We start from the raw sequence: 25,502 nt of genomic DNA on the forward strand, positions 1-25,502 counted from the left end.
GAGGGCCAGGAGCAGGGCTGTGGTCTGATAAACACAGGGCAGTGTGTGTGTGTGTGTGTGTGTGTGTGTGTGTGTGTGTGTGTGTAGGGTGGGGTGGGCCTGTGTGCATGTCCGTGCACGCTCATTGGCACAGTTGAATGCAGATGTATTGACACCTACATGAAATGAACAAAAAACGCAACCCCAGCATCATGCAGCTGCTCGTGTGCTGCAACTACACAACCTGTGTGTGTGTGTGTGTGTGTGTGTGTGTGTGTGTGTGTGTGTGTGTGTGTGTGTGTGTGTGCGTGTGCACATGCTGATGGAGTCCTGCAGCATGGTGGTTTACTGAAGTGGTGGCAGTGACTAATCCTGCTGTGTCAGTCTGGGCCTGTAGGAGCCTCTGACAGCAACATGTCGACCAGCAGAACCAGCGACAACATGATTAACCCCAGTTCAGGATTAAACCCCCACTCCTCTGTGTGTGTGTGTGTGTGTGTGTGTGTGTGTGTGTGTGTGTGCGTGCACGTAGCTCCTGCAGCAATCAGGGCGGAAACAAACCCAGAGTTTCTTGGACGACACCAGTTAATCTGTCGTCAGTCTGCTCAGACGGTTGTTTTCTGCCCTCTAGTGGCCGCGCACACGACTGCAGGAGGTCACTCTATTTCATAATCACACTTTTTTTAGTCAGAATACAAAAATTAAGTTATTTCAAAGCTCAGATTTAAATTCAGATTTTCAATCAATCAATGGTTCGTATTGATTTGTTCTCGAGTTGAATCTGACGAGCTCAGAGGGAAGATTCAATTACACACACACACACACACACACACACACACACACACACACACAGACACACACACCTCAGTGATGTGTTTGATATTAATATTATTTATTTGTATTCCTTTTTACATCATTGTATTTCTGTTTTTAAATTTAGATTTATTCACGGCATTGTTATTGCATTGGTAACTTCTTCTTATTAATAATAATATTAATATTTCATGTCTAAATGTTCCGTGAAAATAAATGCAGTAATATTTTATCTTACATCTCAAACAAAGCACAAGATGTCACAGGAAACTTTGTGTAAAACTTGTTCGTTTAGCTCTGACTTGTCGACCTTTGACCTTTCTGCATAAACTACGATCACTTTCCTGTTATCACACAACAAACAAGACTTTTACTCTGAAATCTCTGGATTATTACACGTTTACTTCCTCAGCTTTCACGTGTCTCAAGCTTCAGAACAGTTTTCTTGACACACGAAGCTGAAATAAAAACCTCACACGGGAACAGATTCATACGAGGAAAAGATTTATTTCACATTTCTTTCTTTTTAAATATCACCAGCTTTGTTTGAGGAATCATAGACATCAACGAGACACAGGAAGAATCAAGAGGCTCAATTACACAGAAAGACACGAGGGACGGAGGACGATTAAACACACGGGAGGACGGTTCTGTTCGAGTTCTGTTCGAGTTCTGTTCGAGTTCTGTGGTTCAGGACGTCTGCTTCTGCTCCTGTGAGAAGAAAACCAGTAGAAAAAGAGGCGAGGGGGTGAAGTCGGAGCTGACATGAGGTCATCGCACAACAAGCAGAGACAAAGACACACTGCAAACACAAGACACACACACACACACACTCACACACTGGAGATCAACAGTTTGACAAATTCAACAATCTGATCACAGACGACACAGTTTTGGCTAAAGACTGTAAATAAAGACAAAGATGGACGATATGACGGCTTCCAAACATGAAGCCAAAACCTCTGCACCGCCCCCTGGTGGCTGGCTGCATCATAAGCCCCGCCTCCTCCATGTTAGCAGATTCATTTTCTAAAGTCATTTTGAAAGTAGCATAGTATTTATTTTTTATAATATTTTCTCTGAGATTATTTAGTGTATTTTCTGTGATGGTTGGACGATGGAATATAACTCAGGTAAAACAGGTTTTAAACCAGCAACCTGGTCGATCTGACCTCTGACCTCCAGTGCAGGCGGGACAAGGAGGGGGAGGAGCAAAGGGCGGAGCGTGTCAGAGTCACACAGGCACTTGAGAGGAAACACGAAAAACATCACGACTTCCAATAAGGCACAACAGATTACACACAAACACAAACACACTAACAGACACACACACACACACACTAACAGACACACACACACACACAGACACACACACATCTTTGGAACAGTGGATTCTCTCGAACACAGGACGACCTTCAGATGTAGAAACTCTCTAAGATGTTTCAGCTGATTGAGACTCAACGCGAGACGCCGTTCAAATTCTAACAAAGTGGATAAAACCTAAGTTTAAACATTTGTTCGTCCATCAGCTGTAAAGTTTAGTTTAAAATATTAATGTGGCTTCAAACTAGAAAAGTAAAATAAGTTTAGTTGTATTAATTCTCTGTGTATTTGTGTTTCGAAGAGTTTCACGTGAACAAGTGAAACGACAGGAATCCTCACTTCCTTCAGGTTTAGGAACGTTCAGCTGTTAAATGACGTTTAATATGAGTTATTATTACAGCGATAAATACAGATTTAACTTGAAAAATAAAGCTGGAAATATTCTCATAGGTTTTAAATATGTTTATGTTGTTTTTGTGAAAGTAAACTAATCCCATAAAAACTAATAATGTCTCTTTAACCCGATCATGTAGAATGTTAAATGATTTCCTCAAACAGCTGGAAACTGTTGGAGGGATTCAATTAAAATAAACTACAGCGACGGTTCTGTTGAACCCGTGAAGGCCTCGGAGGCAGATCTCTGCTTTCAGAAGTAAAACTGACTCAACGTGTTGAAGAGGAGGTTTTTCCTCGAGGGGGCGTGTGACTCCGCTTCGTCCAATGAGATAAAACCAGGAAGTGGATTTCATGGAGTCGCTCCAACATTAAAATACAAACAACTGCACAGGTCACTTCGGTTCACACGTCACAAATCTGCACAAGTTCACGAGGCTTCAGTCGAACACACTTTGACGTAGTCGGGGTTTTTATGGAGTTTTTACAGCAGCAGGACGAAGAGGATCTGATGTCAAATCAACATCCAACACAGCAGACGTGTTTTTAACGTCTGAAAACACTGAATCTCTGAGAGGACGATACTCGATTCTGAGATGAATGAGCTGCTGAGTTCTGTCTGTTGACGAGTTCACAATAAAAACAATAAAAATATCACCTCATCTTTATCCTCCGCTGTGGTTTTTAATATCGTGAAAACAAGTGTTTGAATGTGACGTGAGTGGAACAGCTTCAGCTGCTCGTCCAGAAGAATCAGCACCGATAATCATCAGAGGTAATCACACACACACACACACACACACACACACACACACACAGACACACACACACACACACACACACACAGACACACAGACACACACACACACACACAACACACACACACACACACACACAGATAATAAACTCTGATGTGATCAATGGGAATGTCATTGGCAATGTGTGGAACATTAATCATCATATATATATATATATGTTATATATCTATTTCTCATTTGATTCGTTTCCTTCATTAGTTTCATGATTCCAATCTGATTTTCTGACGAGGTCGAGTCTTCTTCTCTCGTCTCTTTACGTTTAATCTTTCTGTTTCTCTCCCTCTCTCGTTTGTGCTCGGCGGTGCATGAGCTCATCAGTCTCTGTTACGACCGGGCGTTTCTCAAATAACATCCTATACCCTACACAGGTCACCACTCCGAACATGAAGCAGTGCACTAGAAGAGCTCGAGTACAGTGTCTGTTGAGATCTGCCCCCCCCACCCCCCGAGATGCAGAGGAGCGTGAGCGCTCTAGCTCCGGGGGAGGAGGCCCTTCTTGTAGGCCACGAGGCCCGCTGCCGTGGCAACAGCCAGGAAGGCGGAGACTCCTGTGATCTTGAGGAGGCCGCCGACCGACGGCAGGTTCCTCTCCCAGAAGGTGGTGACGAAGGGCAGAGCGGGAACTTCCTGTCAGAGGGTGGACACGAGTGTGAGCTACGTTTATCCAGGTTTTCACTTCCTGAAAATCTGTAGAAAGTTTGTCTCACCACACACTGAGGCTCCGTCTGCCAGATCTGACTCTGCTGGATTTTACCCATGACACACAAGACCTGCAACAGACAGACGCAGGACACGATGACGACTGAAGAAGGAAAACGTTCAATTCCACAGAAACGACGTTATGAGAACAGGATGTTTTATTTAACCTGTCGCCAACGAGTCGATGAAACACTGAGAGAGAAATTAACAACTTTCATCATTTCATTATTGAATTAATTAGTGTGGGTATTAAGTTTTATAGAGGTTTTAAAGATCCACTGGTTCCACATGTGAGGGACAAAGTCATAAATCAACTTATTGTCAAACTACAGAGGGAGGAGTGGGAGGAGGAGGTGAGACTCCTCACACCTCCTCCTCCCGTCTGCGCTCTAACTACGAGCAGGTCTCCTGGTCTCTGTAGTGGTCGTGGTCGCCCTCACCTCTCTGGCCGCTCTCTCTCCGGCCTGCACCGCTCCCTCCATGTAGCCGCTCCACTCTGTGGCCGTCTCCGTCCCAGCGAAGTACAACCGTCCCACCGGCTCCCTCAGCACCCTGCAGGAGACACGAGGAACTACAGCTCATCTGGGATTCAATGACGGTGAGTTTCACCCCCGTTTGTTTGTATGTTTGTTTATATCTTTGTTTGTTTGTGTTTGTTTGTTTATATCTTTGTTTGTTTTGTGTTTGTTTGTTTATATCTTGGTTTGTTAGTTTGTTTGTTTGTTAGTTAGTTTGTTTTCAGGACGACAGGACGGATGTTGACGTGGTGGACACTTACTTCCCGTACTGGGTGAGGATCCCTGGGGGGAAGTAAGCTGTGTAGCAGCCTCCAGAATATTCCTCCTCACACCAGTTCTTCTCCTCGTAGTGAACCGGCTGAAACACACAGGACGACACATGAGGGTTTGAACCAGCGACGCAGCTGCAGCTGTTCACTGTGGGGCTGGATCCCAAAGTGAACACACAGGAAATAAGTAAGTGTTGAACAATAAGCAGCGCTGCTCCACACGACGTCTCCCTGTGGACTTCAGAACCAAACCCATCTCCCAGCTGGGAGTTCTCCAGGTCGGCAGCCACAGATGGAGAACATGGAGCCTGTGACGCTCAGAAACCAGTGAGGTCCAGTCTGAGGATGAACTCACATGCAGAGCCTCCTCTGAGTCCAGCGCTCGGGAGTAGATCTCACAGATCTTCTTCAGCCTGAAAACAGCAACAACAGTCTGGATTAGACGGATCCGTCAGCTGGGACAGTGTCAACGTTCTGTCTCCGCTGAGGGACCCACCTCTCCTCCTTGGTCAGTCCTGAGAGTTTCCTGCACTTACGGGCCAGGATGAACCTGAAGGAGCCGCAACAAGGAAACAAAGATCAGTGAGAAGATAAAAGTGAACAAGCACATACACAAACACTTTGTGACACACAACACAAACACATAGTGAACACAACACAAACACATAGTGATCTGTCTTCACCCCATGATCGCAGGGACACTCCCGTCAGGCTTTGTGTCGTCCAGCGTCAGGCCAATAGGAGCGTCCTCCTCCTCGATCACCATGCTGCCACAGTAACCTGGACACACACACAGACACACACACACACACGTGAAAAAACAAGGTTTTTGATGGACAGTGATCTGCCAAACATGAAACACTTTCATTAGGACATAATGTGAATCATTATCAACCCAGTGTGTAAAAGCGACAGTTATGTGAAAATGAATCTTCTGTGTGATGCTGTATTTACACCTGGAAACAGGAAGTTGTCAGATTGAACGTATGTGTTGCTGTTCTCTTTATAACCTCAGGCTGTTCTCTCCCCCTCCCCTCGTACCCTTTTTCCTCCAGAAGTTCTCCTTGTAGTAAACCATGCACTTGATGACGGAGCCCATGGGGACGCGGTGGATCAGCTGGTTCCTGAGCGGCGGCAGCTCGGGGTTGAAGTGCATCTTCAGATTCAGGCCGGGAGGCGTCGCCACGATCACGTACTTGGCCTGAGAATAAAAGACCCGAGAAAAGAGAGAGAGAGATGAATGGAATAAGAAAGTGTGAGCGGCATCATGTGTAAGGCAGGTTACCTAGCAACCAGCAGATGGCAGCACAGAGCAACACTAGAGGAGTGTCATAGTTTTATAAATCATTTCTTTATGTCTCTGTCAATATGACACAAAGCCCCAAAAGTTTGAAAAGAGGAAAAGATCCAAACAGATAAAAGTTATTTGTCTCTTAGTCAATTATGAATAAAATATAATTCTTTATTGTTATCATATTATTATAATGTAGAGCTGCAGTAGTCTCATGCTCGTCTTGTTACCGTGTAGGTTTGTTTGTCCAGCGTCTCCACCACCACCAGGTCTCCGCTCTGGTCGATCCTGTAAACCGGAGACTGCAGCTTCACGCCGTCGCCAAGCTCCTTCGCCATGAACTCGCTGATCTGACTGGAGCCGCCGACGAACTTCCTCTCCTGCAGGAGGACGGGGTCAGCATCATGAGGTTAAACCACAGACGGATCTGATCTCTGGTTTTCCGATCTACTCTCACAGGTTAAATCTCTTCCTGACTCCTCCAGGAGAACAAAAGCTACATTTAGGAGAGAAGCTCATCCTGAATCCAGCCTCCATGGTTCCTCTGAACATTCCCTAAACCAGAGGGAGAGTTTACTTTGGAAACGCTCAGACTGACGACGGCTGAATGACAGAGCGGAGCGAGACGTTCTGCCAAGCTGTGGAACGCAGAGTGAAATAGACGGTGACCTTTTTCCATATGGTTAGTGTCTCTGTGGTCTCAGTGCATTCCACTGTTGCATTGTGGGAGGAATTCTCCTGCCAGTCACTGGAAGTCAGGAGCTAAATCAACATGAACACGCTGAGTCTGAACTTGTCCTTGTTTTCCTCAGTTTCAGTGGAAGGTGAAGAACACGCCTCAGCTCAGCTCAGTTGTTACAGAATCAAACGTGAAGCAGAGTTGTGTTCACACTCGTTCGGCAGCGACCCACCTGTCCCCCGTTAGAGGTGGAGAAGATCCTCATGGTTCCTCCGCACTGCTTCACGTACCAGAGGAACCACAGCGCCGACACCTCGTGAGGCTCAGACGTCACGTTCACGTTCACGAACAATGTGGCGAAGCGACGAACGGTACTACGGAGAGAGAGGAGCAGAGAATCAGAGCTCGAATCTTCCTAACATCGACTGCAGCAGGATTTTATATAAACGTCTGGTGACTCTCTCTCTGGGTTCGTGTTACCTGGTCCAGCAGATCTTCTCAAAGAGCTGCAGCATGGACATCTTGTCCCACTCCTCCGCGTGAGGAGCTCTCCACGGAGCCTCCCTGGGAATCTGAAACACACAATATTACATATTAGAGAAAAGACCAAGAAGTCAGAGAGAGGAAAAGGAAAAACAGAAGAACTTTACCTCTTTGCCCATCTCGTCCATCGTCCGGAACAGGTTGTTGAAGTCCAACAGGACGATGGGGTTCCACATGGGAGGGAAGGAGCCTTTGAACGGGTACGACTTTCCCTGTTCAACACAGAGCATCAGCATCATCATCATCTTCATCATCATTATATTCATGCTACTTTTTATAAATTCTATAAAAATTATCCTAAATCATGTTTTGGCTTCGTCCTTGTGAGGAATTCACAAACTTTCCTATTAACTTTAGGAAGTACTTTCCCCTCTTTCTTTAACATGGAGAGAAGCAACGTGCTCTTCAAGGTTAAAACATTTCCTGAAACATAAGCTCTTCATCCTTGAGCCTCTTGTATTAAATCTGTAAACTATATATTCACGTGTTGTTGGTAGATGGTGACCTCCCGTCACCTGACGATGAACAGACTCGGTGATGTTGTGCAACACTTTCTGATTCAGACTCATTAAACCTGATAAGAGCGTCCACACTGTGTTTATGAGGCCGGACTGTTGATCTGTTGCTCAATCTCACGACTGATTAACGAATGCAGAAGGTCGCTGGCTTCACTGGGATCATGGTCATTAATGTCAACTCTAACACAGTTGAATCCACCAGACTCTGGTTCCTCCAGGTTCCTCCACGTTCACACTCACTTTACACAATGTTGTTTTAACTTCATCAAGAACAAAAGGGCAGAGAAACATTCGAGTTCTTCCCGTAAAGTAAAGTGTCCAGAGAGTTGATTTATATCAGCGGCTCTGAGTTGAACCTCTGACACAGAACCAGAGACTCATAGAAGGTTTCTTGATCTGGTTCCATCAAGAGAATCGATATTTTTCATCTAAAAACTCAAAGTAGAAACTGATGTGGATTTTTGGTTCTGAAGTCAATACAGATATTAGGGAGTGAAACAATGACAAAGAAACGTAAATGAGGTTTGATATTTTACAGTTTAACCATAAACTTTACTTGAAAGAAGAACATAAACTTGTGTTTTAATGTCAATATAAAGCAGCTGTTCTGTTTTGTTTATTCTGGGAAATGAAAGTGTTGAGCAGATTAAAAACGAGACACTGACATGTCTCATATAAACTGATAACATGTTATGGGTCAGACTCTGGTTAAACATCACTATGATAAGATAAGTCAGCGTCAGAGCTTCTCTTGGTTCTTCACCTGAAATGAACTCTCTGGTTTCAGGACGTCCTCGATCCAGAACGTTTTCTTTTTACCGTCGATCACTTTACATAACGGACGACACCTGTTTGTTCAAGCATGTGAGCTGCTGCTAACGTCTCTGCAGGAGAACGTGTCTCACATTCAGATCCTGTCTTTTAAAGCCCATTAAAAGAGAGAGTGTGTGTCTGTGTGTGTCTGTGTGTGTGTGTGTGTGTGTGTGTGTGGCCCAGAGCCACAGACTCTCTGGAATCCCTCTCATTCTGTGGTTTGGGCTCAGTCTCCAGCTGTGACTCTGTATAATGTCAACAGCTGACGGCACAGATGTTTATACAGGACGGGGGAATCAAACTTTGTAGACACCAGCAGGAGGACGAGACGAGCTGGGGACAGCAATCACAGAAATCCTCTAAAGTCCAGACTGAGGACACCAAATGGAGACACAGCTTGTGTCTCTAGCTCTGGACGAGAACGTCTCACTTTGGCTTTTAATGTGATTTATTAGAGATTCTTCTCTGACCTCACCAACGTGACACAAATAAATATACTATTTTGTTTTCTTTGTTTTCCGTCTCTATGAAGCCTGAATTCAGTTTAGATGAATTTCTTATATTTTGTCAACATATGACAGACAAAGGTTTTACAAGATGTGTTGTGTTGTGTGTCAGTTTTCATCATTTCATAAATCATTAAAAACATCTAGTTTCAATAAAAGGTTCTATTAATAAGGTTGTGAATGAGACACGAGTTTAGAGAATGTGAGTGAAACTGAACTGAAGCTTTCTGACTCAGAGAATAAGAGAAAAATCTGATTTTGAGAAAACAAAAGAAAAAGTCACATCTGATCGATTGAGGCTGATCAATTAAAACTCAAGTATTAAAATAAAAGATGTTTGTTCCGGGTTCGACGAGTCGATCAGTGCAAGTGTGAAATGAGAATCAAGAATCTGCCACATCTGTGTTTGTAAGGACGAGAACAAGAAACAGTTCTAATTACAACCAGGTCTGATGTAACAGCCATCGCCATGACGACACTGTCCATCGACCAATCACGCGCCTGCTGCTCTACGGCCCGACAGGACTTTGTTTCTAATGAATCGTAGAGTTTGGTTCTTATCAAACTGAAACTCAGAGACAGGAAGAACAACAGGTCTGTCACCAGGGAGACGCCGGCCGAGTGAAGACTGGAGGAGGACGGGAGGACGGGGGGACGGGGGGAGTGTGTGTGTGTGTGTGGGGGGTGGGGGGTGTTAGCAGCAGCATCTGCGTCCACTTCAGCGACTCAGCTTCACTGGATGAACACACGAGTCACCGTGCTGAAGAATGGACGATGTTTTCAAACCTCAGATCTGTCAGAAACTGAAACTCATGTTTTATATCATGACTCTAAAGACTGAACGTATCTACAGAGAACTGAAGCTTCACAGGAGGATTCTGTCATAAATCTAAGTCCTGCTTCATCTAATCTAGTGACTCAGAGTCTGGATGAAAACACATGAGAGACTTAAAGCAACACTATGTCAGCAGCAGCGCCCCCTGCAGCCACATGCTGGTTGATCCTGCTGGGCTCCGAGCCGTAGACCCTAATTCAAGATGGACGACATGACCGCTCCCCGAAGTGAAGCCAAGACGTCTTGGTCCAGTAGTTTCTTCTTGATTTCCACCTCCCTCTCATTTCAGGTGACCTGTGATTAATGAGACGTTGAGTAGAGATTCCGTCTTTTATTCTAAACGTCTAAATGTCTGTGGTGCAGATTTCCACCGTCAGCAGCCGCCACTCCTCCTCGTGTGAACGTGTAGACGCCAGGTCCTCGGCGCTGCAGCGACGGGACAATCTGACGCTCCTTCTCAGGGTCTGATAACCAGGTCTCGTGTTTAATCAAAGTCTGTTTCCACATCTCTGATAGTGATGCCTCATTAATAAACCTGAGAGCTGCAGATGACTGATAAGGGAAGCCAGCACCGGCCCTTTGGATTACAATCTGCCACAGAAAAGCTGATTAGCTCCGCGGCTCGGTTGAAAGCTAGCCCTAATCACACAATGGCTCAGGACACACGCTGCTTCACTGTTTCTCCAGCTCCTCCAACACCGTCGCTCAGATCAGGTTACGTTTCTTCCCCCGGGACGTCTGTGCAGAGATTAGAGAACTTTAACACGCTGTGTTTACGTCTGTGAGACGGAGTGAACGTGTGGAGCAGCAGATTCTGGGGTTTTATCAACGTTAGAAAACTATTAACGTTTCTGTTAAACTGCTTCTTAAAGGGCCGACAGGTCAAAGCCACACAAAACCCCCCTGCAGGAACCATCACAGCACTGGGCAGCTCCTCCAGCCACAGACTGATCCACCCTCAGTGAATCTGGGTCGTTCCTTCCTGCAGCTGTGAGACTGGTCTGATCCCAGTAGAACTACACACACACTTTAACTCTTAACTCTGCATTATTCATTCTGTCGGAGCAACACAATACAATCACTGTACATATTCTCGCACTGTAAATTCTACACATTAGTTTTTGTTCCATTCATATTCTTCTATATTTCCTTACACTTGCATGTTACTTATTATTAACTGAGGCTTGCAGATTTCCCCATGGTGGGACTAATAAAGGATTATTATATCTTATCTTATCTTATCTCATCTTATCCATTCAGTGCTTGTGTCTGCATGTATTTAGTGGTTCGCCCTGGGTTCTTCCACATATCAGACAATTAGCCAGTTAATCAATAACCGGAGATTAATCTATAAAAACAACGGCTGTAGACTCAGTACGTTGAGGTCTGTCTTCCCTTGTGTCTTATGGTGTTTTAGTTTGGGACTATTTTCACTTGCAGATGTCCTCAGACGCGTTTACATGGATGCAAATATTCTGATATTAACCAGATTAAGACGATAATCTGAATAAGACTCTGACATGTAACCAGCATGTTCTGATTCTGAGCTTAGTCGTGTTATGTCAACATGTTTACGTCTTCATCACATTATAACTTCCTGTTGGAGCTTTCACTGTATTCTACCTCCAGCTTGATGTCACATGACCTGGTGCAGGAGCAGTGGGACATAATGAGAGACATGATCAGACTGAGACATGGACTCTGGATATAAATGTTCTGTTAGTACATACATTTCTGTCCATGTAGGTTTTTATTTAACGAGGGCTTATTATGTATTATCTTATTATACTTTTTGATTCTAGGCCTAATAAAGGGATATAAATATCACCAGACTTTGGTGTGAGAGAGATTTAAGATTTTCACAGTATTTCTTGCAGAGTCAGGTTTGGCAGCAGTGAACACAGGCCTCACCTCACCCCTCCACACAAACTGCATGTGTGCACACAAACGCATGACTGCACAAACACACACACACACACACACACACACACACACACACACACACACACACACACACACACACACACACACCCACACACACACACACACAGATACGCCGGCTGACACTGATAGGGCTGAGCAGCTTTCGATGAGGCACGCTGCCATGGAAACCAGCCAGGAAGCTACGAGTGGCATGCATGCTTCTGTGTGTGTGTGTGTGTGTGTGTGTGTGTGTGTGTCTGTGTGTGTTGTGTGTGTGTGTGTGTCAGGTCTTTGAGTGGATCTTGCAGAGATAGTAGCTAAGGAGACGCACTCACACAGGAGCTCCCTCACACCAGCTGGATGGATTCAGAGCTCGGGCGGCGCCTGACAACACCAGCGCCGTCCAATTACAAGTCTCTGAAGCAGAGATTCATTGTCTTTGTCAGCGCCAGTCGTCACGGTGGAGACAGTTCACAGCTGTGCAGGAGCCGGTCAGTGTTACATCAGCGCTGAATCACAGTTCAACGTGGATTCTTATAAAGTGAAGTGAAGTAAACACCATAGAGCGTCTTGTGCTCCCTGCAGATCATCAACTACCACAAACAAGAAGAGCAGTGAGCCTGCGACGGGGTCACGGGCTCACACGTGTACATGTATGACGAGGATTTAGTCTCAAGACACGTAAAAACTACGCCAGAAGGACGGGAGCATCAGCCACTGTCCCCGCCTCCAAAGACGCAAAATTCAACCTGATGCGTGTGAATGTCGGCGAAGTTGAGACCAGATAAACGACATAAACACGAAGGTCCAATCAAACAGAAGAGCGACTGTAGCACCATTAGCTGAAAACCTTCATCAGAACCGGACCAAGGAGAAATGGAAGAACGTGCCCTGGTCTGATGAATCACATCTTCCTCTCCATGGACGGTGGGGAGCAGGTGCATCATGGGTAAAGGACGGCAGCAGGATGCATGTGAGAAGAAGCCCGAGGCGGCGTGAAGCTCTGGGCAACGTTCTGCTGACACATACCACAGAGGGTAAATATTTTTGCAGCCTGCTTGGCAACAGTAGGCAGCGCTGCTCTCTGTCAGCAGGACACTGTACGAGCTGCTAACTGAGTCTGAGACTTCGAGATGTCGACTCCACCACATTCCTATCTGATCCAAGCATCTGTGGGAAGTCAAGTCCGAGTCATGGAGGCTCCATTATGTAACTGACAGGACTAACAGGACCTGATATGAACGTCTTGGTGCCTGGTACCTCAGGAAACCCTCAGAGGTCGAGTAGAGTCCGAGCTCCGATGGGTCGAGATGTTTCAGGTTGAACAGGTTTCAGTGTGTTGGTCTGGACCAAGTCTGAGGAACCTTCACACCTGATATTTGGGTTCAGACTGAACCGACTGAAGGTCTGAACCACACAAGGTGTGAACGTGTCTTTAGAGTCAGTGAACATGAGGCAGGTGGGTTTAAATCTTTTTAAACCTTGATTGTTGTTTAAGTCTTTAATTCAACTCTGTGTCGACTGGCGATGCAGAGTCATGGTTGTAGGAAGTATTTCCACATCTTCCTCCTCATGCACGTACAGGAAGTGTGAGAACTCATTACAAACAGCTTTCTATGAAATTCAGTGAAAGTGTCTGTATGTGTGAGTTTGTGACCACAACCCCCGGCCACAGGCTCAGAGTCCATCTCTGGAGTAGAGATTTATTGACTTGAACAAAGCCTAGAAAGAGATAAGAAGATAAGAGCTCTGTCTCACACACACACAGACACACACACACACACACACACACACACACACACAGACACACACACTGGGCAGTGGTTTACAGTCGGGGGTTCATGGCAGCAGCAGCAAATCAAATCAGGTAAGAACACGACTGTGTTAACGACACACTAATGAGATATGGAGCAAAGAACAAGCAGAACAAAGAAACATGGCCTCAGCGTCTCCTCGTTTCTTCCTTCTTTGTTTGCTCTCACTCTCCATTCAGCCACTCAGAGAAAAGAGAAAGTGCATTACCGAAGCCCCCCCGGCAGAGATTAGCATCTGCAGGGACTCATGCTGCTCAGCAGACATCAGGAATCACAGGCGGACTCGGTGCTACCTCCGAGCCAGAGGAGCTGCCGGGTGAATTCCTGTCTCAGCCGTGTGAGACTCGTGTCACATCTGGTTTACAAGTCATTTTAAATTGTGCTGCATTAAACTGACAGGTCCTTTATTTTGCCACACCCCCAAAATTCCTCAGCTGAATAGAGGAGGCTGAATAGAAGAAACACCACATCCTTATAAACCGGATTCCAGCTTCAACTGGAAACACTGAAGGACACACGTGTGTGGATCTGTCCTCACAGACGCTGGGACACTCACTTTGACATAATGCACCAGGCTCTCCTGCTCGTTGACTTTGTACGTCTTTATGTTGTATTCTCTGGCCAATCGGAGGATGCGGTTCTGAGTCGGTCCAATGTAAGCCCCGCCCAGATCCACCCACTTCGTCTCCTTATTCTGAAAAACACACAAAGATACAAACACGAAGAAGATGACATCACATTACACCACTTTAGTTTTAACAGTAAGACGTTAGCTAGCGTCGGCTAAAGACGTGACTGAACTGTGTTATTTAACTTTTGTTGTTGAATGGGGCTCATTGATAGGCTGAGGGAATGGGTGGAGTTTAAGACACAGCCCTTAGCTCATTTCTGTCCTGTCAATCAGAGTGAAACTTTCTTTGTCTCATTTTAAAGCTTCGCATCACAAAGAGCAGATTCTCCTCATGGAGTACCACAAGGATCTGTCCTGGGTCCACTACCGTTTTTACAAGTGAGTTGACTACAGGGGGGGATCAACCATAAACAGTATTAAATTCCATCTCTATGCAGATAACACATAACTCTATGTGTAAAATGTGAAATTATGTAAAATAACAATCAGAAGTTGTCCTTATTCCAAGGTCACGACGACAGGAAATGAGCCGACAGTTGACTTCACTGTCTCATTAGATCACAGACACGACTTCAGAGATCAGAATCAACGCCTGGATTATTTCTGGAGGCAACGTTTGTTTTAAAGTTATAAAATTCTACATTTATGAACGACGAGTCTCCAGGAGGTGGTTGTGGAGGATTCTGGACTCACTGGGAACACGACTGTTTTACTGGAGGTTCAGACACAGAGTTCATACTGAACTGTTATTTATATTAGTGTGTGTGAGATGTGGGCTCGTACCTGCACAGTGAAGGTTCGACCACCGACTCGATTCCTGGCCTCCAGCACCACAGGGTTCAGTCCATGAGATTTCAACAGCTTGGCTGCACTCAACCCTGCAGACGGACGACAGAGGAACAGGGATGTGAGTGACGACTTTCTTCTTGATTCCCTCTGTGAGGTGTGAAGACGTAGAGGTGCAGCAGGGCTGTCACACGTTCTGACAGTTTGCTCGGTGCTGCACCTTCAGGACAAAGAAGCACTTCATCCTGTGTGAGGTCGTCCAGATTAGGAAGCTTTCAGAGAAGTATGAAGGGATTATTTAGAGAATAAAGACGAAAAACCCAGTTTTCTCCTTCTCATCTGATGTTGGTTTTGTTTGAATTATTTTCTTATTGGATCTTTCTGTGCACAGGCGTCTCCTGAGCAGGATTTAAAACAGGATTAACCACCTCACATTTGCCTTTTTCCACTGAATTGGCTGGAAGTCCAGGAGCTGTGTGAAAGGGGGGGGGGGGGATCTCTTCAAATCACAAGCAGCGGGTCGGCTGATCACGTGAGGGCAGAGCTACGAGCAGCGACTCGGGGAATCCTGGTCAAACCACACACTTAGAAAGTGATTCGTATAAGAACTCACTTACTAACATGTCAAACGGCCTCAACACTTCTGTGAAGGATTTAGTACAAAGAACCTGTTCAGAGATTTGATCCCATTCGGTCACGAGAGCAGAGCTGAGGTCCAGCAGGGATGTTGGTGTTAAGGCTCAAACACCAAGAGATTCAAGAGGAACACAAAATATATTCTTTATTATTTTAAACACGTTTTTAAGATAGATAGATAGATGTAGATTCATGCTGATCTCAAACTGTAGATCTGTCACTCACTGACCGTCTGTGGGAAAACGAACGTGACGCACTGTGAGAAACAGCTCCTTCCTCTTTCCAGCTGTGTTCATGTGAAGGCATTTGGTTGAAGTCAGGACTCTGCTCTGAGGAAACACTCTGACCGAGTCGGGGGGGATTATCATGTCGAAACAGGAAAGAACTTTCCCCTCACTTGGAATCACACTGTTTAAATATCTTCCCCATCAAACAGCCTCAGACTAAAACTACATGAACTTGTGCTCATGTCCTGTTTCAAGCTTCAGTCGAGGTGTCACAGGAGGCGACTGGTAACAGACGGCAGGACGGCGCCGCCCACAGCCTCAGCAGGAGCCCACATCTGTGCAGATGTTTTTCTGGCCTTCGCCCCAAATTCCCTCCTTCGCTTCCCATCTCCACCGTCAGACTCCCTCCATCCAAATCCTGCTTAACCCCGTGAAGGCCGACCGGGTTTATATTAGCTGGAGCATATTCTGTCCTGTATTACCCAACTTCAGCCTCCCGTCCCTGAGCAGCCCCCCCCCCGCCTGCCAGGCTTCAGAGAGAGCACTGAAGAGCCTCACAAATCTTCCCCTGTTAAATTGATGCTATTACCTGCACTCAGATCCAAAGGTCAGCGTCTGTCTTGGAAAACAAAGAGCGTCTGTCTGTTCCTCCTGTTTGTGCCCAGAGCAATCAGAGGAGAGCAGCCTCCTGATTGGATGCTGCTTTGATCTGGAACCTTGTTTGGATTAATTGAGACGTCGTTCCTTCATGATGAAAGGATCCAATCAATACGAGGGTCAGAACAAAGCCTCCATCGCTTCAGACTCAGGTCTCTCCTGTTGTCTACCTCCACTCAGACATGAGGACACACGAGATGAGGAACTGGACGGATGGAAAAATCATCTAAATAAGAACCAACTGAACTGAAGTGAAACAGAAAGAAGGGAAAGTGTAAGATTAAGTTCACAGACTCTATATATATATATATATATATATATATATAAAATGTGTAAAGGCTCATCTACGCTCAACATTCGTTACGTAAATGGAAGGAAGCTTCTCTGCGTTCACTTCCTCTGTGTACGTCTTCTGAAAGATATGGATTCGGACGAAAGGGAGCAGTACCACTGGAGTCCATAGGGGGGGCAGTGCAGCCAATAGTTCTATTCGCTCGCACGCTCGCACGGACAGGAAGTGAACTGAAGGTGAAGGTTCGACGCTGCAACATGTGACTGTGTCTTAAATACACGAGGAGGAGACACAGGTCCAACAAATCAGGGGCGGGGCAGGAAACACGAGAGCAGGAAGTGGAGATCTGTAACGAGCAATTATCTAAACTGTGAACCCTGAAGGTTGTCCTCTCTCCCCCCGGCCATGAAGAACATCTCTGTAGAGATTCTAAAGAGGAGAAAGGTCGTCGGTCTTTAGCTGACACCACAAAGAATCAAAGACGTAATCATTTCCCCTCCTCGCTGACGGAGGCTGACGGAGACTCTCACCTACAGACATGCTCGATGTTTATCAAACAGACGCAGCGGCCTTGAAGCGCAGACTTCCTGTCATCTGAGGCGCAGCTGGGGCGCATTCATCCACCCCTCCTTTGTGCATATGCATTTAAGGAGGGATCAGACAGGAGGAGGGAGGAGAAATGGTAAACGAGGCCGATTGTACTCGACGTCACGCGACAAAATTCTCAACCTGCAAAGAAAGCAGGTGTGAATCTGTGAAGAGTTGAACTGATGTGAGATCAGAAAACAAAAGTGCAGAGGAGCAGAAAGAAAGAGACGAGAGTGAAATGCAACACAAAGGAAAAGGTGACAGGTTTCTGTCAGAGATGAATCCTCGAGAAACAGGAAGTTCACCGAGCTGAATAATAATTCAACTTCTTTACATTCCATCTCTTTTCTATTTGATGCGTTTCATCCTTTTTTACCCTCGTTAGGATTCGACAAGGACCAAGAAAACATTCCACGTGGGTCCAACAACTTTTTTATCTCTTTCCTAAACATTGTGTGATTTTACGACATTTTCACAGATTTCCCTGAGCGTAATTAATTACTAATAAATGTATTATTTAAATTATTGTCATGGGACTAATCCCTTGAGATGTATCATCTGGTCGTGAGTGGACCCAACAGTCCTTTAAATCTGCAGAGTCGGTTAAATACAACACTGAGGGAAGAAGAGGAGTTTTAGAGGAATTCTGGCTCTAGTGAGTGAAATTACTGTATTTATTTTACAAGATTTCCTATAAAAGACATGAACACCTGATGAATCTCAGATGTTTTCTCTGGTGATTCACACACACACACACACACACACACACACACACACACACACACACACACACACACACACACACACACACACACACACACACACACACACACACACACACACACACACACACACACACACACACACACACACACACACACACACACACACACACACACACACACACACACACCCTTGCTCTGACCTGTCACACTACACCGGCCAAGTGTGGAACAGGATTCCACTTAGTTTGTAAAAACAAAAGAAATTCTTCTTTCACAGAATGATTATTAAACTGTTAAAATCACACACACAACACACACACACACACACACACACACACACACACACACACACACACACACACACACACACACACACACACACACACACACACACACACACACACACAGTTCTTTTCATCCTCTGTGCAGGGACAGACAGTTTCCTTGACAACAGTAATTGTTAAGGTGGAGCCACTTGGCAGGAACATTTGTGGACTCTGTGTGTGTCTGTCTGTGTGTGTGTGTGTGTGGGGGTCAGAACACTGACACACACACAGTCTATTTCCTGAGTGTCACTGATACGTCTGCAAACATCCTGTTCTCTGTAAGAACCTGGACAGAAACTGAGAGTCCAGAACACTTTCAGATGCTTGAGGCTTCATCTCAACTGAACCAGAAGCTGCAGTGAGAGGGGACGAGGTTCCTCCGACCAGAAGAGGAGTTCTGGGTCTGGATCAAACTGAACCAGGTTCTGTTCCTTTGCAGTGAAAACACTTGTTTGGAGAGTTTGGACTTTTGGACCAATCACAGGAAGTAGAGACAGCATTAAACAATAGAAGAAGAAGAAGAAGAAGAAGAGGAACCACGAAATAGACTCCGCCCACGTAGGTGATGACGTATATTAGACAAAATTCTTTAGTCCCTAAATTACAAAGTGAAACCAGAACGAACAGATCAGAGGAAACTATGGAACAAACATGAAGCTTCAGACTCTCAGAGAGGAAATGACCTGAATCCTAAATATGTGACTGAATCAACAGAGTCAGAAGTTTTTCTCCATCTAATATTCTGTCGAGTCGTCGTCTCCCCACGTTCACATCTGGGAGCTGAACACGTCAATAAAACATGATTTCAGTTTTTCACTTTATTCTTTAACAAATCACACGTTTTATTTCTCAACAGATAAAAGCTGTTGTGTCTCTAAAGATGCTCGGATGTTAAACCCTGTGTGTGAAGAAGCTGAAGATTCAATAGCAGCTGAGTGACAAGTGAGACACTCGAGTCGGGGCCTAAAGGCTCCGTATTGATCCAGATCCCCCCCCCCCACGACACGCCGTCTTGTGTTCTCAGCTCAGAGACACTGATTGGCTGTTTACAGGAAGCAAACTGAGGAGTGATATTGACAAGTAATCACACGATGGAGTGAAATGGACAGATGTGACCCGGACAGGAGAGTAGAGAGAGATAAACCAGGTAGGATGAACACAGAGTTTTCTAACTTCACTCTGCACAAAAACAATACAAAGTTAATATCGTAGAGGAGTTTGAGGTCGACTCACTAATGAGAAGGAGTAGTTCTGAAGTATCGAGACAGGACAAGAGAACACAACATCACACACACGTTGACAACAGGGACTGAACTGGTACCAGAAGAGTGAACAGCAGCAGCGAGATGTTGTGTTTAGAGGTGGAGGCAGGAAGAGGGTGGGATGAGAGAGGACTTCCTGCTGGTGGGGGGGCTGATACATATCAGGAGTCGTAAAGGCTGCTCCCACTTCAATGCAAACACTGAATACACAGACGGCGCAATCTGTCCCACAAACACTGAGCAGGGAATATCTTCTGATACCACAGCTCCAGATGTGTCAGTTTCCAGATGTACAAACATCCATCAGCCTCAAGAGCGTTTCTCACAATCAGTGTCATCATTAGTAAAAAACACTGCTGAGATTACAGCTGCATGTTTCTCACGACTGCACCTCCAAAACAAACACGATTACACACGAGGCGTTGGACTAATAACGAGGCGGCTCGGTGTCCCGGTGTTTGCTCAGCTGGACGGAGACCGAGCTGTCGGATTGAGGCCGTAGTGATGGAGACGAGAAGACACGGGTTCCTGCTGCTTCAGGGACATTCAGATACTACGAGGACACGGTGTCGTCCAGACTCAACGGGCGCACGTCATCGAAAGGTAGAATAGGACCAGAGCGCAGCATCGTTATGTCATCAGACTCAAACCTGCTGCAGCATCTTCCACCAACGAAGAAGAAACCAGAATTGTTTCCAGAGCTTTAAGATGCTGGAAAACGCTGCCAGCTGTTAACGCAGCAACAGTGATTCTTTTTTAACCTGAACGTATTTTATCTTTATCTCCGTGTTTGGTCTCCACCAACTCCTGAGGAAAATACTTTAGCTGCTAAATGCTCGGCTGTGTCCGGAGCATAAAACAGTGAATTCATGGTAAACGTGGTAAACTTCTTCACAGTTAGTTCAACTGTTTGAATCTTTAATTAACGTGATATGTTACCATGGTGATTTGTTTGGTGCTTTAACAGCATGAGCTGCTCGCGCTCTGGTCAGATACAAACTCTTAGACACGAGACATTTGGTTTCCACGTCTTCATTTAACGAGTTCTCCACCTTCTCTCCTTTGGTTTCATTCAGATTGGTTCACTTATGGTTGTGTTGTTCTAACGTACACACACTGTGTTCCTGATGCTTGTGTTGTTTTCATGACGCAGTGGGAGTGAAAACAGAAAGAGATTTGGTAGAAACTCACTGTGAAGCTCATGAAACTGAGGGGAGCAGGAGTTTGAGTGACAGCTCACGACTTCTTTGACCAATCATCAGTTTCCCTGAATCAACCTTTGAGCCACGATCGTCACCAAACTCACTTTCCTGTTAAAGATCCTGTTTTCAGTCACTCAGCTTCTACTGAGCTGTGCTTCCACTTCACTGCTGAGCAGGTGTCTGGATCAGCAGCGTCTGTCGGCCCTCGGCTCCCTGACCAGGTCCAGTTCTCTGAATCACCTCCTGTTTACTGAGGAGCTGATTGTTATTCAGCTCAGGAGCAGCGAGGCCGGTGAAACTTCTCTCTCACTCTGGTTTCACCTCAACTTCCCTGCTCTCAAATCCTCGTTTCCTCCGCTCTCAGACGCTCTGACCTTCCTCTCTCACCCCTCGTTTCTGCACATCAAAGAGGAAGTGCTTCCCTCCTTCTCTTCCCTGTCGTCCCTCCCCCTCCCTCCTCTTCCTCCTCTCTGCTGCTGGTTTGATAACAAGCTGTCACAAGCGTTTAGTGTTTCTCAGAAAGTGCTGGCTGCTCCTCGAGGGTCTCGCTGCTCCTGCTGGTGGGCGGGCGGCTGGCAGGAGACCACGATGCGTTTGCAGGCAGAGGGAGAAAGAAGAGAGACGGGTGCTCCCTCTCCTCCCTCGCCTCCCTCTCCTCCTCTCCTCCTCTCCTCCTCCGCCTCCCTCTCCTCCCTCTCCTCCTCGCCTCCCTCTCCCCCCTCTCCTCCTCTCCCCCTCTCCTCCTGTTTGACAGTGATTGTTATGTGTGGCGCTCGTTGGGAGCCGGTAAAGGCCACATGATAAACAAATGGTGTAATTACAACAAGCTAATGTGACACAGGGCTGCGTTATTACATTAACTTCCTCCTCCAGCATTTGTTTTGGGATGTGACTGGGATTTGAACTGACACTGACCCAAATTCTTCTCTGTCTGAGAGCGGCAGCGGTCAGAGAGGAGGAAGAGGAGGAAGAGGGAGGAAGAGGAGGAAGAGGAGGAAGAGGAGGAAGAGGGAGGAAGAGGAGGAAGAGGGAGGACGGACAGGACAACCAGCTGACGGATGTTTGAATCCTGCTGCACTTTGCACCTGAGAGTCTGCTCGTGTGCAGGAGTGTCACAGCCGGTTAAAGGGTGTGTAGACGCTGACACACACACACACACACACACACACACACACACACACACACACACACACACACACACACACACACACACACACACACACACACACACACACACACACACACACACACACTAACACACAGTAGAATCTGTCTCATCGTTCGGTTGCAGCTCAAATCAAATAACAAGGATCTGTGGAGTTCTGCAGCACTGACATGTACAGTGACTGTCTGAGAACACAGACCGCCAAAATAAAACACAGACCACCAAAATAAAACCGGTTTCTGCATGGGTGCAGTGTATCTACAACCGACCTCCTTCCTCCAAGTCACAGGAAAGTGTTTCCTAACACGACGTCAACAGAAGCTGCAGAAGCTTCGGTGTTTCAACAAGAAACTCAAACCTGTGTCCCTGCAGGGACGTTCTTCCTCTGCATCATCTTCATCATCATCATCATCATCATCATTATTATTATTATTGAGGGGAAATGCAGCAATTTAATAATTAGTTTCTAAGTAACACGTAGTCTTTAGTGGTTGGAGGAGGTGAACGTGGAGCAGCAGCATCAGACTTCATCTAACACACACACACACACACTCACTATTTCCTGGAGACTTACTCTAACCTTAACCATAGTTACTACTTGCCTAACCTTAAACATGTCTTCACGTTAATGTGACATTAATATAGTATGTGGACTTGATGGTCGTCAACACAGGTCCCCACTACATTAGGAAGACCTGGACCTGGAGTGGATTAGCATCACAATAACAAGGAGTGAGTCTGTTCACTGTTCATTAAATAACGTGATAATTTGTCACACACACACACACACAAACTTTAGTGACAGGGTCTATGTAAAATAAGACAGGTGAAGTCACATGACAGCATTGTGGATGCAACACACACACAGACACACACCTTCATCTTATGTAATACTGGGTGAGCTGTGGCTGATTAGCTGCTGGTGTGGAGATAAAGGAGGAAGAGGAGGAAGAGGATGAAGAAGAAGAGGAGGAAGAGGAGGAAGAGGATGAAGAAGAGGAGGAAGAAGAGGAGGAAGAGGATGAAGAAGAGGAGGAAGAAGAGGAGGAGGACAGGAGGACAGGAGGAGGACAGGAGGAGGACAGGAGGCAGAGAAACTGGACCAAACACCACGAGGAAGAAAACTGAGCTTTCATCCAAACAGTCTGGTCCTTTAATCCACACACTGTTTGTGCAACAGGTCTGCACAATGCACACACACACACACACACACACCACACGCATACACGCAGACTCACACACACACACGCAGACTCACACACACGCGCTTCTCCCTCTGCAGAACCGCACAGTAAAGTTTCCGGACGCGGCACGCACCTGATATCCCTCCGCCGACCACTATCACATCGTACGAGTCGCTGGGCGCCGTCATGGCTGGGTTCGGTTCCGCTTGGCTCGGCTCGGCTCGGCTCGGCTGTGTCCGGGTGTCTCCGCCGCTCTGCTCCGCTCCGCCGCTGAACGCAGCGCATCTGTTTAAAGCTGCGCAGCGCCCTGACTCCGCCCCTCCGAGCGGAGCAGGGACAGGGAGGAGGATAGATCAGCTGCTCCTGGTGCTAACATGGAGGAGACGGTTTCACTGTGCTCCTGTGACCGTTATCTGTGACGTCACACGGCACCTCCCTGTGTCCAGGGCCGGACCCGGACCCCTGGGGCCCGGACCCCCGAGCAGGAGACACCTTATACATATATAATAACCTTTATTCATCTGAAATCACTAGAATGAAATAACACGTTACGTTAAACACACTCACACCGTGTAGATTACGTTAAAGTTTCACCTTCATACTGATAACAACTGTTTAAATGTGCAATATTAATATACTTGGGTCCAGTTTAACATACGAGCTGATGTCACTGTTTGTTCATGTCAAACAAACATGATGATCCTTATTAAATACTTCTTCATAGGAGACACTCAGCATTACATCACCAGTAACTTTACATCACCAGTAACTTTACATCACCAGTAACTTTACATCACCAGTAACTTTACATCACCAGTAACTTTACATTAGCATTAGCATCACATTAGCAGTAGCAGCTGTGGCTGAGCGGGTGAAGCAGTCATCCTCTAACCAGGTCGGTAGTTTGATTCCTGTCTTTCCAAAGTGTCCTTGGGCAAGATGCTGAACGCTGACTGCCCTCCGATGCTGTGTGTGTGTGTGTGTGTGTGTGTGTGTGTGTGTGTGTGTGTGTGTGTGTGTGTGTGTGTGTGATGCAATAACCTGAAGTGTAAAGAGCTTTGAGTGTCATCGAGACTAAGATCATTATAAACACAGACCATTAGCATCACATTAGCAGCATCACATTAACAGTAGCATTAAATTAGCAGTAGCATTACATTATAATTAGCATCACATTAGCAGTAGCATCACATTAGTAGTAGCATCACATTAGTAGTAGCATCACATTAGTAGTAGCATCACATTAGTAGTAGCATCACATTAGCAGTAGCATCACATTAGCAGTAGCATCACATTAGCAGTAGCATTAATACATTAGCAGTAGCATTAAATTAGCAGTAGCATCACATTAGTAGTAGCATCACATTAGCAGTAGCATCACATTAGTAGTAGCATCACATTAGCAGTAGCATCACATTAGCAGTAGCATCACATTAGCAGTAGCATCACATTAGCAGTAGCATCACATTAGCAGTAGCATACATTAGCAGTAGCATCACATTAGCAGTAGCATTAAATTAGCAGTAGCATTACACCAGGCAGAGCATGTGTGACTGTGGGGCCCCCTGGTGGCTGCGTTGACTCTGCAAAAAGCTTAAAATGCACCTGTGTCTTAACAAATTAACAAATTAACAACAAATTCCTTACTTTTATTATTTTAATAGGTTTAGTGTTTTATTCTTTTTATTTTTTAAATATATTTTTCAATCTATTAATATTGTAATTATTATTATAACTAATATTATTAGTACTATATCTTCATCTTCATCATGAGACTCACAGAGGTTTAATCAGAGCTGCAGGTGTGAGGACGGCAGCTGCCCAGCAGGGGGCAGCAGCTGTCTGTGTCTGTGTCTGTGTCTGTGTCTGTGTCTGTGTCTGTGTCTGTGTCTGTGTCTGTGTCTGTGTCTGTGTTTCTAATGAGCTAAACAAACCAACACGGCCTGAAAGTATCAACATGAGGTGGAAAGTTTCCAGAAGAGAAACTGTTCAGGGAGTGATGATGAAATAAAAACATTAAATCTCCCAGACGAACCTTCAGTGAACATCCATCCAGTCGTTAACTCAGACTTTATAAGACTCTTACA

The 25,502-nt window shown here is 45.7% G+C and overlaps 1 protein-coding gene across 1 annotated transcript; it reads right to left on the minus strand.

Moving 5' to 3' along the window:
* Positions 1-1,279: 1,279 nt before the first annotated feature.
* Positions 1,280-23,818, minus strand: mao (monoamine oxidase). The gene is made up of 15 exons (XM_035174763.2): positions 23,549-23,818; positions 15,149-15,243; positions 14,291-14,428; positions 7,433-7,537; positions 7,263-7,354; positions 7,015-7,156; positions 6,334-6,483; positions 5,854-6,013; positions 5,496-5,592; positions 5,309-5,362; positions 5,168-5,225; positions 4,804-4,901; positions 4,466-4,577; positions 4,034-4,096; positions 1,280-3,953 (listed from the first exon to the last, which is right to left on the minus strand). The coding sequence occupies exons 1-15, from the start codon at positions 23,601-23,603 to the stop codon at positions 3,798-3,800; spliced, it is 1,575 nt and encodes a 524-aa protein (XP_035030654.1). The 5' UTR covers positions 23,604-23,818; the 3' UTR covers positions 1,280-3,797.
* Positions 23,819-25,502: the final 1,684 nt, after the last annotated feature.

This window comes from Hippoglossus stenolepis, chromosome 13, assembly GCF_022539355.2.
Source record: "Hippoglossus stenolepis isolate QCI-W04-F060 chromosome 13, HSTE1.2, whole genome shotgun sequence".
Classification (NCBI taxonomy): Eukaryota; Metazoa; Chordata; class Actinopteri; order Pleuronectiformes; family Pleuronectidae; genus Hippoglossus; species Hippoglossus stenolepis.

Coding starts and splice junctions, on each gene's coding strand:
- mao (XM_035174763.2), bottom strand. CDS start 23,603: ATGACGGCGCCCAGCGACTCGTACGATGTGATAGTGGTCGGCGGAGGG. Junction 6,014..6,333: donor TGGACAAACAAACCTACACG/GTAACAAGACGA, acceptor TTTTATTCTCAG/GCCAAGTACGTGATCGTGGC. Junction 4,097..4,465: donor GAGAGAGAGCGGCCAGAGAG/GTGAGGGCGACC, acceptor TGTCTGTTGCAG/GTCTTGTGTGTCATGGGTAA.